This window comes from Alexandromys fortis, unplaced genomic scaffold (assembly GCF_014885135.2).
Source record: "Alexandromys fortis isolate MF-2015 unplaced genomic scaffold, M_Fortis_MF-2015_v1.1 scaffold_243, whole genome shotgun sequence".
In the NCBI taxonomy this organism is placed as follows: domain Eukaryota; kingdom Metazoa; phylum Chordata; class Mammalia; order Rodentia; family Cricetidae; genus Alexandromys; species Alexandromys fortis.
The window spans coordinates 656,405-670,458 of record NW_026068121.1 but is presented as its reverse complement, the minus strand read 5'-3'; the positions used below and the strand labels follow the sequence as shown (position 1 = coordinate 670,458).

General features: G+C 55.2%; 1 protein-coding gene across 3 annotated transcripts in view; it reads right to left on the bottom strand.

The window, feature by feature from the left end:
• The window catches only part of Kdm4b (lysine demethylase 4B), an 80,203-nt gene that overhangs the window by 24,160 nt on the left and 41,989 nt on the right, over positions 1-14,054 (bottom strand). For all 3 annotated transcript variants that reach the window (XM_050125164.1, XM_050125165.1, XM_050125166.1), the window contains exons 7-9: positions 9,726-9,775; positions 6,713-6,816; positions 3,290-3,427 (exon numbers count right to left, since the gene is read on the bottom strand). In XM_050125164.1, coding sequence (XP_049981121.1) covers positions 3,290-3,427; positions 6,713-6,816; positions 9,726-9,775 — 292 coding nt within the window. The remainder of the gene's footprint in view (positions 1-3,289; positions 3,428-6,712; positions 6,817-9,725; positions 9,776-14,054) is intronic.

Genomic DNA, 14,054 nt, shown 5'->3' with positions numbered 1-14,054 from the left:
GACGGATGCTGACAAGGCAGGAAAAGAGACCTGACACAGGGCTGTGGGGTTTTGATTGAGATAAGTCTCCCATGTTGCCCAGGCTGGCCTCAAACTCTCTATGTAACCAAAGGCATCCTTGAACTCCCTGATCCTCTTGCCACTGCCTCCTGAGGGTGGAGTGGCAGGTGTGCACCACCATGCCTGCTTTCTGCTGGGGACAGAACTAGGGCCTTGGGGCTGGGCAAATCTCTGCCCCAGGACTTGCTTTTAACCTCACCTTAAAACCAAACCAACAAAAAACCCACAAAAACAAAACCTCTGCTGCCAACAGCTGATGCTGCACATAACTGCACACAGAAGGGGCTCTGTGGAGGTGCCCACAGAACCAGGGCCTCGCCCAAATGCCCTGTTGTCACCACAGAAGACCAACTGACACCATCTTCCAGAGAGCCGGTTCCTACCAAGTTTAGATAAGGAGGCCTGCTGTGTTCGTGTCCCAGGCAGAAGCAGGAGTTAAGGCTCACGGCCTGTGCTTGAAGTCGGACCACTGGGTCAGCTCTCCACCACTTAGGTAGGACCCATGAGAGAACTCATCTGATGGCAGTGTGATAGTCCCTGAGCATGTGTGTTACTTTTTCTGGGGAGACCTCGGCCATTTCTGTTTGTGAGACCACACTGCATCTGTTCCAAGACAGAAGTGGCCAGAGGAAATGTGGCTTGTGAGATGGTGGTCCTTCTGCAAAGGCTTCATGAGTCGCGGCAGCTGACTCAAGGGCTGTGCCCCAGGTGACCTAGATCTCCCAATAGCAGGCCTCTTCCCTGTCCTCAGGACAAAGTTGAGCTCACATGTGCATACTCTAGAAAACTCCTCACTGAGGTAGCATAACTGCTCAGCCTGTGACAGTCTGTATGTCTCCACCTATTCCACACAGTAGTGGTAGTGCTCATGCATCTGGGAACGTCAGCTGGGGCTGTGACTGGATAACCCCTGGGCCACCAGAGCGTGGCTTCCAGCCATGGAAGCAGCCTGCACTGAGTGAACAGTCCACACATCTATAGGACTCTCAGCCACGCCTACCTCAGAACACACGATCGCCCCTCCCTAGCCCTGGCACCCCCACTTCCGCCTTTGGATTCCCCAGTCTAGACAGTCTCCATCACGGGAGTCCACACCACGTGGCTGTGTGACTGAGCATGACATTGCTGAGAACTTCACAGGCAGTGGGTCAGAGGGTTCCTTCCCCTTCTACACATGGTTTGTAGGGGGTGTGCACGTTCTACCCAATCCTGCCCCCTTCCCATGGCACCCTGCCTTGGCACCCCTTTCTGGGCTAGGGCCCTCAGCGCCCGTCTCATGAAGCATGGGGATATGCACAGTGCTAGGCAAGGCCGAAGCCTCACTAGCATAGCCAGCAAGCACCTTCCTGGGCGACTCAGGCTGCCCGGCTGCACAGAGGACCTGGCTTGGCACTACAGCGAGGGGTGAATGACTCCCATGCTGGTAGCCCCTGTGCCTTAGGGACACAAAGGAGAAGCTCCAGTGTCTACCATGGACCACATGTTGTTCTACACCCTACAGCCATTAAAAATGCCAAGTGGTACCTGCCCTGCCAGTGGGCAGGAGAGGAAGACAGCTTGCCTGCAGCTCCCCACTGCCGCTGTGCATGTGGGAGGAGGGGTGAGGTCCCAGGAGAATGGGAATAAGACAGAAAGGACACAATCTGTGCACAGGCTGGGGGATGGGGAGGGAGGCTATGACCATCATGTGGGAACAGCTGAGCTGGAGGCAAAAGGTGGGAGGGAGACAGGAGAGACAAGTACTTGCCTGCCCAGGTGCCCTCGGACTCAGATCCTTTCCTGCCTTGCATGGCTTGGCACCCCTTACAGCCTCCGTGTCTACACTGGCTGGGGAGCAGTAAGTCCTGGTCTCCACTACCCACCATGAGGCCAAGAGTCCACCCTCAGCTGGCTGTGTATCCCCCTTACCGGTGGGCACTGCCCCACGAGGGCTGCCCTAGTAGCCGGGTGCACCTGAGGGTGTTGTGCTAGACACCCTGCCCTGACCCTAGCTGGTCTGTGGTGCTGCGGGCCACTTGTTCCCTAATTTCATGCTAAGCTGCCTGACAATGTGAGCATGGCGCCATTGCGGCCAGCACTCTCCAAATGCTGCTTGTTTGTGAACACATGGCTGAGCCTGGAATTGTTTTCACTATCTGGGCAGTTCCTGTTGTGACTGCCTCTGAGACAGCCCTGCAAACTTAGCCCCGGCTGTCACCACTCAGTCTGCCACAGGTGCAAATGATCTCAGCTGCCGTTCCACCAGTCCTGGACATGCAAGGTGTCTAATCAATCAAAACTGGATATAGGTCCCAATCTTGGGTCATGGCACTTCCCCAAGACTTAAGTGTTTCATGAAGACTGAAGCCAGCCTCCTGCAGCCTTGGAGCAGGTTACCAGGTTCATGTCATGTCCTTAGCGAGCACCTGCTCTGGCCTCATGACCAGCCACAAAAGGAAACAACTGCCCACGTAGCAGAGGGGAGCAAGAGCGGGGAAGATGGGGAATGACCCAAAGGGCAAAGCAGCCGATGGCCTGATGTCCTATCCTCAGAACCCACAAAAAGTTGGAATTACTAATGCATGTCAGTGAGATGAGAGACTGGTGGGGAACCCCCCAAGCCATGGTCAGGAGACCCTGCCTCACACAGGAAGACGAGGGGCAGTAGACTACACATGCACACACGTGCACATGAACATGCACAAGGAAAGTAGCAACACAGATAAAAAACTAAATGATGGCCCCATTCTCGGCACAGGGACAACCTGTGGTCCCACCACTAGGAAGGATGAGGCAGGACCAAGCCAGACCATGTCTGATTTCAAAAATGAAAACTAATAAATAACTTGGCTCAACAACAAAAGCCAGTTTGCCAGAACAGCACTGCCCAGAGAAGTGGTCCCTGTGGGGCACTAAGAAATGAAAAACCGAGCCAGCAGTAGTGGCTGGCTTTAATCCCAGCACTCGAGAGGCAGAAGCAGAGGCAGAGGCAGAGGCAGAGGCAGAGGCAGAGGCAGAGGCAGATGGATCTCTGAATTTGAGGGCAGCCTGGTCTACAGAGTGAGTTCCAGGACAGTCAAGGCTACATAGAGAAATCCTGTCTCAAAAAATCAAAAGAAAAACTAAAAAGAGACTAAAGATGGGGTTCCTTGAACACCAGCCTCTGTGCACACAGCAGCAGCAGGGGCGCACTCGTGTGAATACAGGCTGTCCCACCACCTACTGAACCTGAGGTGGCTGTCACACCTACCTGTGTGGCCACTTTGCCATAGTCAATCCAGCGTAGCGTGGCAAAGTTGGTGGACTCAGCACAGTTGAAGCCATGGTTGAAGCCCGCGTGGTAACCATAGGGGAAAGTGATCATGAACTCCCCGGCTTCCTGTGTGATCTACAGAGGAGAATGACAAACTCAGTGGGCAACGCTGGCTTGAGGGCGGCCCTCAGTTGCTGGAGCCCTGTGATGAACTCGTGGGTTCAGCAAGGGCACAGAGTTCAGGAACCTGTGGGACCTTGCCAGGCTTAAAAAAACTGTGTGTTTAGGGCTGGCGAGATGATTCTGCGCTAAAAGGTATTTGCTGCCAGGTCTGACAACCTGGTTCAGTGCCCAGGCCTCACACTCACACTTGACTCCCATGGGCTATCCTCAGACCCTAGCATGCATCCTTGAACACTCACAGCCACAAAATTTATAAACAGAGTTTTTTTTTAGAAAGAAAGAGCTGGACTTGGGAGGCAGAGGCAGGTGGATCTCTGTGAGTTCAAGGCCAGCCTGGTCTACAGAGCAAGCCCCAGGACAGGCTCCAAAGCTACACAGAGAAACCCTGTCTCAACTGCCCCCCCTCCACAAAAAAAAAAAAAAAAGAAAGAGAGAGAGAGAGCTGAACATGGTGGTGCACACCTTTAAAGCCAGCACGCAGAGGCTCTCTTGAGTACCAGGCTAGTCCAGTCTACACAGTGAGGCACTGTCTCAAACAAGCAACCACAGAGAAGAGCTGTGTGGTGGAACATATTAGTCATTCCAGTGCTTGGTGGCTGAGGCAGGAGAGTCACCAGTTTGAGACTAAGCTGAACTACATGAAAAGACCTGGTTCCAGCCCTGGCCGCCAAAGGACACAGGGCAAGCAGAATGTTCCCCATTCTGTATTATGGCTACCATGGCTTGGCCATTCTACCCAGCCCAAGGGACGTCATCTACCACAGGGTAGTACTGGGCCCCTGACTGCTTTAGCCTCTGAGGCCAGGCTGGGGTACACACAAGCAGTATGCCCTGCATGCACAGTGCCCTGCATGGCACCACTGAAGCGTATGGATCTCCATGAGGCGAGTCCTGGGGCCAGCAGCCACGGCTCCACTAACAGCACCTGCCGGCCTGTGGGCTCAGTCCCTGACTCAGGCTGCATCACAGCTCAGCAGTGACAGGGTGGGGAAACTGAGGTTCCAGGAGGAAGAAGAGGGTATCTTTCAGAGGCTGCCGGTCCTCACTGTCCACTGCACAGGCAGGAAGGTCTGAAGAGTGCAGGTGTCTGGGATTCCGAGCTTGACATGTGGCAACAAAGGAGGAAGGTTCCAGAGACCTGGGGAGGCCTTGCCTCTCAGCCTGGCTCATTCTGCAACTCTGGTCACCTGGCTTCTCGTCTCAAGCACACAGGAGATTCACTGGCTCAGGGCTTCCCGCTGGATGGCACCACCCAGGGTGCCTGCCTCGGTGGCTCCCTGGCTGCACTGAGAAGGTGTCGGGGTGTCACCCTGGGCAGCTGAGCTGTGTTCCACATGGGCCTGAGTCCACGTCACTGGATTCCTCTCGGCAGCTCTGGGGAGCACGGAGTGGACACTATGGTGGGAGGCTTGTAGCACCGGCCACTTGCTCAAAGAATGCATCAAACCCAACATGGCCCAGAGCGCAGCCTGCCCTGGAAAATGTGTCAATATTTTTCTTTTCAAATAATTAACTGCCAATCAAGGGAAGCCAGCTACATTATGTTTTAAAATTCCTGCCCAAGTGACAGTCGCTCATGGCACAATGAAGGTGGTGGAGTGTGACACAGGTGTGCCCCTGGGTCCCAGCAGCCGCAGCACCTCAAGGAAGCTTAGCCACTTCATGGTGAGCTCTAAGCGGGCAAGGGGAAGGAAGGTCTGGAGAGTGGTGGCGATGCTGGCTCACCGCTGGTGCTCTCCACTGTCCAGCACTCACAGAGCTGGGGAATTGTCACGTTCGGCCTCCTGGGCAGACACCAGTCATAAGAAAGTCTTGCTGGGGTGCGGAGGCAACAGACTGGGCTCCCGTCACAGGCATCACAGGCACTGTGTCCCCCATGCTGCTGAGCCCCGGGGCAGAGTCACAGTAGTCGGGGCCGGCGCCAGTCAGGGAGAGTGCTGGAGACGCGAGGCAGATGAGGAGGTCGATGGCGGATTACGGAAATGCACACTCTTAATTATTAACGAGCTGGCTATTGATCAGTTTTCCCTTCTAAAAGTAAATACCATTACAGACTCACAAGTGCGGTGCACAGCTGCTCGTCTACAGGGAAGGTGACAGGAATTCTGATGAGGAGACCCGCATCTCGTGTAGGAGAGGACGCTCATCTCTAGCCTTTGCTCTGCCCTAGGTCCCATCCCCAGGTGGGGCAGCTGCCTTCTGATGCCAGACCCACAAGCCTTTTGGGCAGGGCAGGTCCCAGACACGCAGCCCAGCAGTGTGGGGAGCGTGGTTCTCAGTGTGAGCAGCCCCTGTGAGCCGGCTGCCTGGGGCTGGATACCATAAAAGTGCAATCCATGGTGCTGCCAAGACATCACCTAGGGGAAGGATGAGGCATTTACTCTGTACACGGGGGTCTCCAGGCCTGAAGCACTAGCCTGGAGAACATTCCCCACAAGCTGGTTGAAGATACTTCTCACTTCCACAAGCAACAACACTGTCACCCCTCAGTGGAATCTCTGCTTCTCAGAGCCAGAGCTGGAAGCAGCCTCCAGGCTGCACCAGCAGGAAGAACACGGCGATGCTGCGGGTGCCTTGATTGAAAATGTCAGGAGCAATTTCCAACATGCTGATGTCCTGTGTGAGCACGGAGCCGGGGGTCTCATAGAACCCGCTCCTGGGCTGACAAATTGCTCTTCAAAGAGAACTTTAGAAACAGCTGTCTTGAGGGCCCTCTCCCTCCCTCATCCCCAGAGCACACAGCTTGTGTCCTCTGTCAACGCATGCCCAGTTGGGCTGGCCTTCCCTGCTGGGATGTGCCCCATGTCGCCTGAAGAAACCTGAGGTCCCAGGTATGCAAAATTGTCAATCCAGGAATATGAAGCCCACTGCTACCTGTCCCCCAGCAGCTGCCACAGGGCTGACGCACCCACCTCAGACCCCTCCTTCACAGCCTTTAACTCGGCGCACTGAATGGACTCAGTCTCCATGCTCAGGAAGGCTGACCACCCGTTGCTAAGCAGGACACCTTTCCTGTGACTAGCCACCCTGTTAGCTGTCAGCAGTTAACACTAGATGTGGCCTGGACAGTCAGGGACCTGCACTTGGGCAAAGGGCTCTTTGGTTTGGAGACAGCAAAGACCCTGCCATATCCACACTTGTCCTGTGCCCTCCCCCACTTTCCCTGCAGAAGATGAGAGGCCACCTGCCGAGACCAGTGGTTACCAATCCAGGACCTTTCCTGGGGCCTGTACATACCCGGCTGAAGGGGATGCCATACTTCTTCAGGATGATGGGCGAGATGAGTGTCATCTTGTGCCTCAGGAAGGCATCGCAGCCCTGTGAGCTCCCAGGGAAGAAGCCTGGGGTGAAGGAGAGCAGTGTCAGAGTGGGTGCCAGTGAGGGGAACAGTGGTTGTTGGCCTCGTCCTGGGGAGTGGACTGAGCTGAGACCTCAGGTCTCAGTCCTGGGCTCAGTGGAGTGGGTTGCAGCCCAGAAGTATGGAAGACAGAAGCAGCTGCCACTCGTGTGACTGCCCAACAGACACCTTTCCAGCAAGCTCTTAGGAGTCCCTCCTGTTCACAGGACAACCTCTCAGGTGACCTGAGCATACAGCTTCTGGGGGCCAGTACCCCAGGATCATATAGGTGGGCATGGTGGCCTAGAGCATTCGGCAGCCCCTGGAGAGTACTGGAAGCTCAGAGGAGCAAGGCTGAGACTAAGGGTTAGCACCAAGAGACAACACAGGTATAGCACTCTGAGTGGCCTCCAGGTCCCAGCATCTCAGTAGTCCAGAGGAGAAAGTGAGGCCCCACAATACATGACCTCAGGACAGGGAACAGCCGATGTTCCCACTGGGGTCCCCTCGCTTCCCCAGGAAAATGGTCCATTTGCCTCAAAGCAGGACGGCTGTCTCACTGCTCAACCACACCCTGGGGTCCCAGTGTGGATGAAATGCACAGTTCCCAATGGGAAGGAGACCATCCCTCCAGAAGCCCAGGGCAGGCTGGGACTTGGCCACACCTTTTCAGAACCATTACTACAGAAGCCAAGATGGGCAGCACAGGGAGCAACCAAGGCAGGACACAGCCAGCCCCTAGACGGGCTCCTCACCACACCGGCCTGTGTGTCATCAGATGCCTGCTCACCATCACCCCCCCCACAGCTAGGGCCACACAAGTCTGCTGTGGGCAAAGCGGAGGGCGATGATAGAACTGGCCCACAGCCTCAGTCTGAGGAACTTTCCAGAAGCCCACACAAACACAATGCCCCAGCTGCCAGGCCAGCATGGCCTGGTCAGTCTTTGCTTCAAGAGCACATGTTCATGTGTGTGCCTACAGACACGTGCACGGGTGCATGGTGAGCAGGGCTTGGAGGCCCTGGCTGCTGGTAGGAGGCTGAGTTGGAAGAGCAGGCTGCAGAGGGGATGAGGGCCGAGTGCCCATCTTTCCATTTCTTGGTGCTAAAAGTGCCTTGGTTAAAATTATGACTGCTGCCACCGTCAGCTGTACGTCCCCTTTTAATGCACGGCTTAAGTGGCTCTCATTAGGTCCCTAATAAAGGCTCACATCTGAAGTGATTAGCACCCCCACATTAGTGCTCTCCCGCGGGTGCCTCTCCCCGTATGCCCACTTACGGCTCAGCTATTCATTTTCTGTGCTAACCATGAGCCCACTCCACCCAGCTCTGCCATGGGTGGCATCAGTGGCGCATGCCCAAAGAGACCCAAAGGTCTCAGGGCTGCCAAGGCCAGAGCTGTGGGGGAGCTGCATGTGGCCTCCTGCAGACACTGCTGTGTCACGTATCCGACCTCCCTGGCCTGTCCCCACCCTCCACCCTCCCCTGGGCAGACTGCTCAGTCCTTCCTCTGGTTCCAGGCAGATGCCACAACCTGCTGGTTCTTTTGGAGGCAGGGCCTCACTAAGTGGCCCAGGCTGGCCTTGAATTCACAGAGATCTACTTTGTCTCTGTCTCTTGAGTGCTGGGATTAAAGGTGTGCACCACCATGTCCTACAGGCCAGATGTTTGAAGCAACCACTCTTGAGCGTCAGGACTGAAATTCTGCAGCTGGCTCTCCCCTCTCTCAGCTTCTGCACACACCTTCTGGGAAGGCAAGGTGCCACCTTCATCCCCTACTGGCCCTGGGAATGGGGATGTGGCTACTGGGGAAGACAGAGGCACTGAGATCCTGACCATTCGTCATTCTGAGGTTGGCCTTGCTGTTTCCAGAGGAGGCCACAGAGCAAGAACCACCTCACATGCAGAGAGGAGACACTGTCACTGTCAGTGGAGGCTGGGCAGCAACTGTGAGCTGGTGGCTAAAGAACATTTTCTTTGTGTCTTATAAGTAGTGTCAGCTTGCTCAGGACACCCCAGGACCTGTGGCATCACTTCCAGGATCAGAAGGGACTCTGCAGGTGGCTCTAGTGAAAGACCCTAAGTCAGGAGGATCCTAGATCACCCTGAACCCAGCATTCTCATGGGTCCTCAGCAGGAGGCAGGAGGGGGTTGCTGTTGCACTAGATTAGGAAGAGGAGTGGGCCTCTAGCACGGTGGGCTACAGAACACCCGGGACTATGACTATGGTCTGAGGACTCTAAGCAAGGCTGTTTACAGCCACCAAGGTTGTGGTGCTTGGGCACAGCGGGGCTGGGAAGCAGTGGCCAGAGTGGCCTCAGGGACCACACTCAAGCCCACACTGTGAACACTGCAGTGGGAGGTATCTAGAGCGCCATCCAGCTATGGGCTTCCAGCAGATGGCTCCTGAGGGCTGCACAGCTGAGTAGAATTTCCAGAAGAGCTGCCGTAGCCCTGACTGCCCACCAAGGCCATCAGAGAGGCTGAATGAGCAGTCCCTCCCAGTACTGACAGACCTTTCAGGAAGTCAGGACTCACACCTCTCAATGTGTATGTCCTGAGGTTCCCACACACAGACTTAAACAGACAAAGGAACGGGTGAGCTGGGCATGGTGGCAGAGGTCTTGTCACCTCAGCCCTTAGGAGGACACACACATATATACACGTGCACACACACACACACACACACACACACACATCACTAGCAGGCAACCCTCTGCTGTCTGAGCCCTGGCTGTTTCATTCCTTTCTGGCAGCTAGTACCCAAAGCTTTGCCATCACCCCAAGGAGACGACTCAGATGGGTGACTGCAGGGTGGTTGTGTGACCAGGAGACGAGCACAGTGAGATTCACCTGAATGGGCCACCTGCCCACTTCATCTTTGTCCTTGTCCCACCGGGGCTCAGATACCTACCTATGGCCAGGCGCTCCAGGCGCTTGCCGTGCTCCGGTGGAATGGCGTACCTATGAGAGAAGGGAGGCACATCAGAGCCCAGGACCTCTGGCCAGCTCAGTCCACACCCATGGACAGCAGACAGGGCTGTTAGCACCAAACCCCAAAGCAGGGAGTCAGAGTGGAAAACTTCAAGGCCAGGCACAGGCTGTATCTCGGACATGGTGGCTGTCACACTGTGGGCGCTTCTGTAGAAGGCTGGAGCATGGCTCAGCACCCTTCAGGCAGGGTTGGAAACAAGAGGACACAGGAGCCATGGTAAAGGAAGCCCAGAACAGCTGAGAACCGAGGAGTTTTCCAATGAAATAAAAAGGTGGGGGGAGACTCAGCCACCACGTCACTGCATCAACAAAGGACCCAATGACTCTGTCCGAGGAAACCCAGGCACCCTCAGTTCTAGGGTAACTCCAGAATTTCCATGTCTGGACAAGCTGAGGTCTCACTTCTGTCCAGGTCTCTTATCACTCACGCAGCAAAGCCAAGTTCCGCACAGCTCAAAGCACTGTGATTCTGGGAGCCGTTTGGGGTGGGGGCCAGGATTCTGGGAAGCCACAAGAGGCCTGGAAGGAAGCAATTCCCAGTCTGGCCGCAATGATGAATGCGGCATCCCCGGCACACAGCGCCTTCCACTTAATTAGTGCCTGTAATTAGGAGTTGTAAAGATAAGATTAATTGAATCTGGCGGCTGCTGGAAGTTTAATACATTGGAACACACCTTACGTTATCGGGAAGTGCAGCCTGCAGGCCACTGGCCAGGGGTGCAGAAGGGTGGCCCTGGGGAGACAAGCTTGTGGACGGGTGGTAGGGAGCACCGGGCTGGGAACCTCTATGCTTTATTGCAGACAGATGAGGCCACAAAAACTGTGCCCAGCCTCCAGGCCACAGCCAACAAACACCGGGATTTCAAAGCTGAGGCCAGGGTGAGGGTCCAGCGCTGAGCCTGGAGGAGGCTGCAGAAGTCAGGGCGGCCAGGCCCATCATGAAGGACAGCTCCTAGTGGCCACAGTCAAGTGCAGAAGGAACTTTCCCATGGCTCCTGTGGCCTGCACTGTGCTGGGGCATCACTGACACTCAGGCTTGGTATTGCAAGGGGCAGGTCTAGCCAGGCGGTGGTGGCGCACGCCTTTAATCCCAGTACTCGGGAAGCAGAGGCAGGCGGATCTCTGGGAGTTCGAGGCCAGCCTGGTCTACAAGAGCTACTTCCGGGACAGGCACCAAAGCTACAGAGAAACCCTGTCTCGAAAAACAAAACAAAACAAAACAAAACAAAAAAAAAAAAAAAAAAAAAAAAACCACACACAACAGCAAGGGGCAGGTCTGGACTAGGAACTGTGTAGCACTCTGCCACCCAGCACCACGACATCATCTCGGAGCTGCAGCACAGGCAGGTACCCCCACCACAAAGTTCCACTCCCCACAGCACGCTCTAGCAGCTGTGCCCCAGACAGCACATCTGCACAGACATGGATATGCTGCAGACTGACCCAGGCTCTCTTGTTCAGTTCTGGTCACCTCACGTCCTCCTTTCCATGTGTGTCGATGCACACAAACACCCACCCACACCCAGTGCTCCATGTGAACTCCCTTGTCCCCACTAACAGCTGAGAAGCCTGTCCCTGCCTAGACCAAGACATCCTCAGGTGCTTCAGCATAGCAGAGAAGCTTCCAGCAAGCTGAGCTCTGTGGACACTGGGCAGCCCTGGGATAGGTACTGGGTCCAGGAGGGCCCTTCAGTGGCTATAGAAAGCTTCAAGTTGGATACTAAGCAGGTCACTCAAGGACCTGGGATTCTGAGGTTTAGCATCCTAGGAGATGCACAGGCCAGAGACCTCATGTCAGGCAGGTTGCATCCTTCTGAATGGTCCCCATAGTCCCCTGGCACCCACCTCCAAGTTCTAAAGCCTTTGCTGTCCACAGAGTACTTCCAGGACACCTGCAGCAGAGACAGCCTTGTTCTGTGTCTCCAGCATGTTCCACGGACTTGGTCCCCCTGGCAACCATACCAGAGACTGCACTGGCCATCAGGACAGCAGTTCTGTACCTGCACATGGGGGTGGGGGGACTGTGCTGAGGAACCCCTGAGAGACAGACCCAGGTATGGAGCAGAGGAGCAGAGCCTTCTGGGGGAGTGTGGGCTGGTCTGGACGCAGCCCTGAGGGGTATGCTGGTTGGCTGGGTGTGACCACTCCCCCCAGTTAGTGGTGACACTATGTGAAACAAGCCGAGTATGGGCAAAGGTGAGCTTAGATCTAGAGGGAAGCAAAATCTGGGGTCTCCAGGAATGATAGCTGATCTGACCCCTTACCTCCAAGGCAAGTCTTGCCTCCTCAAACCTTAAATTGAACCCACAAACCCGTGTTGGGGCGTGAGCAGTGACTCAGCCCTATCTGCACCCACCATGCCTGACTCTGGGAATGACTGAGCCATGTGGTGAAAGTCGGCCTGGAGCAAACCGGATGCACAGGCGCCCCAGGTGCTTCAACATGAGGCCAGGAGGTATGAACTCTGGGCCAGGCTCACCGCATTGAGTGGTGCCGAGTGGAGTGTCCCAGGGCCATCTGGGGGACTCATGGCACATGGCCCTGAGGGTACAGTAAAGGTTCAAGTAAGTAGGGGGATCTCGGGGCTTCAGGATGCCATGGGTCTCCAGCATGGGAGGAACTGAGCAGCTAAGCCCTGGTACAATAAGATGAAGAGGGCTCAGCGGACACACCAGCCTTCCTTCCTGCCCTACTGCCTGCCTCCCGCCCACGAAGGAGGCCACTATTATTAGTGCAATTTCCGCGGTGTTCTGTTTATCCACCCCCCCAAGGGCTGATGGATGTGAATAATTACCAGACTATAAAAGCCAGCGTATGTGCTGCTCTCTATCGCTCTAAATCATCAAACAAATAAAGCAAGAAACAGCGCTTCTGAATATAATTTTCCCCTCTAATGGCTCAGAATTATTATCAAGAACAATGAAAATAAATAAGCAAAAGGCTCGCCAGTTAAAAACTAAACGGCTGTGTCAGGAAGGGGCAGAAAGGCCTGGTGGGGAGCAGGCTCACACAGAGCCCCTCACCAGGGTGACAGTGAGCCACAGGTCCTGTGTCCCAGCTGCTCTAATATGCTCCAAGCCTCCCGGCCTTGGTGGCCTCTGCCTAGCTCCCACAGGCGGGGTACCTTGCCAGGCCTTTAGCCCCATCTGAGCACCAAGCTCCCAGACCATGCTGGGGACCATCCTGCTCAGTCCCCACTGATGGCTCTCATCCTTCAGCTGAGCCAAGGATAAGGGTGGTGACTCCACAGTGTCTGTGCAGTGCTAGGCAGCAGCTCAGGACAACAGCAACCTGCACAGACCTAGGAAATGGGACAGGGCATTCTCATCTTGCTACAGAGACCACGATGTGTCATGTGAAGGCCCCTGACATATGCATGCACACACGTATGCTTTTGCCATAGCCCAGGATGTTACTGTAGATTCAACTGCAGTGCCTCTCCGGGGCTCCAAGAGCTGACCTGTCAAGGCCACCCTCAGACACAACTGAGGACTGGACTGTGAACAACAGGGCAACTCCTGTTCTGGGGTCCACACAGTCCAGCAGGATGGCTTTCCCTCCACATGAGCCTGAAGCTGCCCAGGCCCCAGTGGGAGCAGGCCAACGTGGCCCTCTGCTTGAGACACAAAGGCCAAAGACAGCGGAGACAGATCTGATGATCACTGGACGACACATCAATCCTCACATGTTTAAACATCTTGGCTCTAAGGGTGAGGTCAGTGTGTCAGCTGCTGCAAACAAAACTTCAAATGGCCTGGACCCATCAGAGAAGCAGGCACCAGGTCATAGACCTCCCTTTGGAAAAGGCTGTGGTCCTGGCCACTGGAGACACAACACCATCTGCCCATAGGCTCAGGAGGCTGGGTGCTATCAACCAACTTAGGGGCAGTGGCCATGATTTCTTAGTGGAAGAGAAAGGAAGGCAAACAAAAAACGATGTCAACAGGGACACATCAAGTGACAGGCCAGCGCGACAGTGGGGAATCGGACTGGAGAGCTGATCCCCAGGGCTGCCTAGAAACTGCTCCAGACACGAACCTGGACAAAATGCTAAGCCAGCCAGCCATGGTGAGCACACGTTTAATCCTAGCACTAGGGAGACACAGGCAGCAGATGTGAGTTCAAGGCCAGCCAGGGCTACATACTGAGAGAGAGAGACAGAGAGACAGAGAGACAGAGAGACAGACAGACAGAGAGAGAGAGAGAGAGAGAGAGAGAGAGAGAGAGAGAGAGAGAGAGAGAGAGAGAA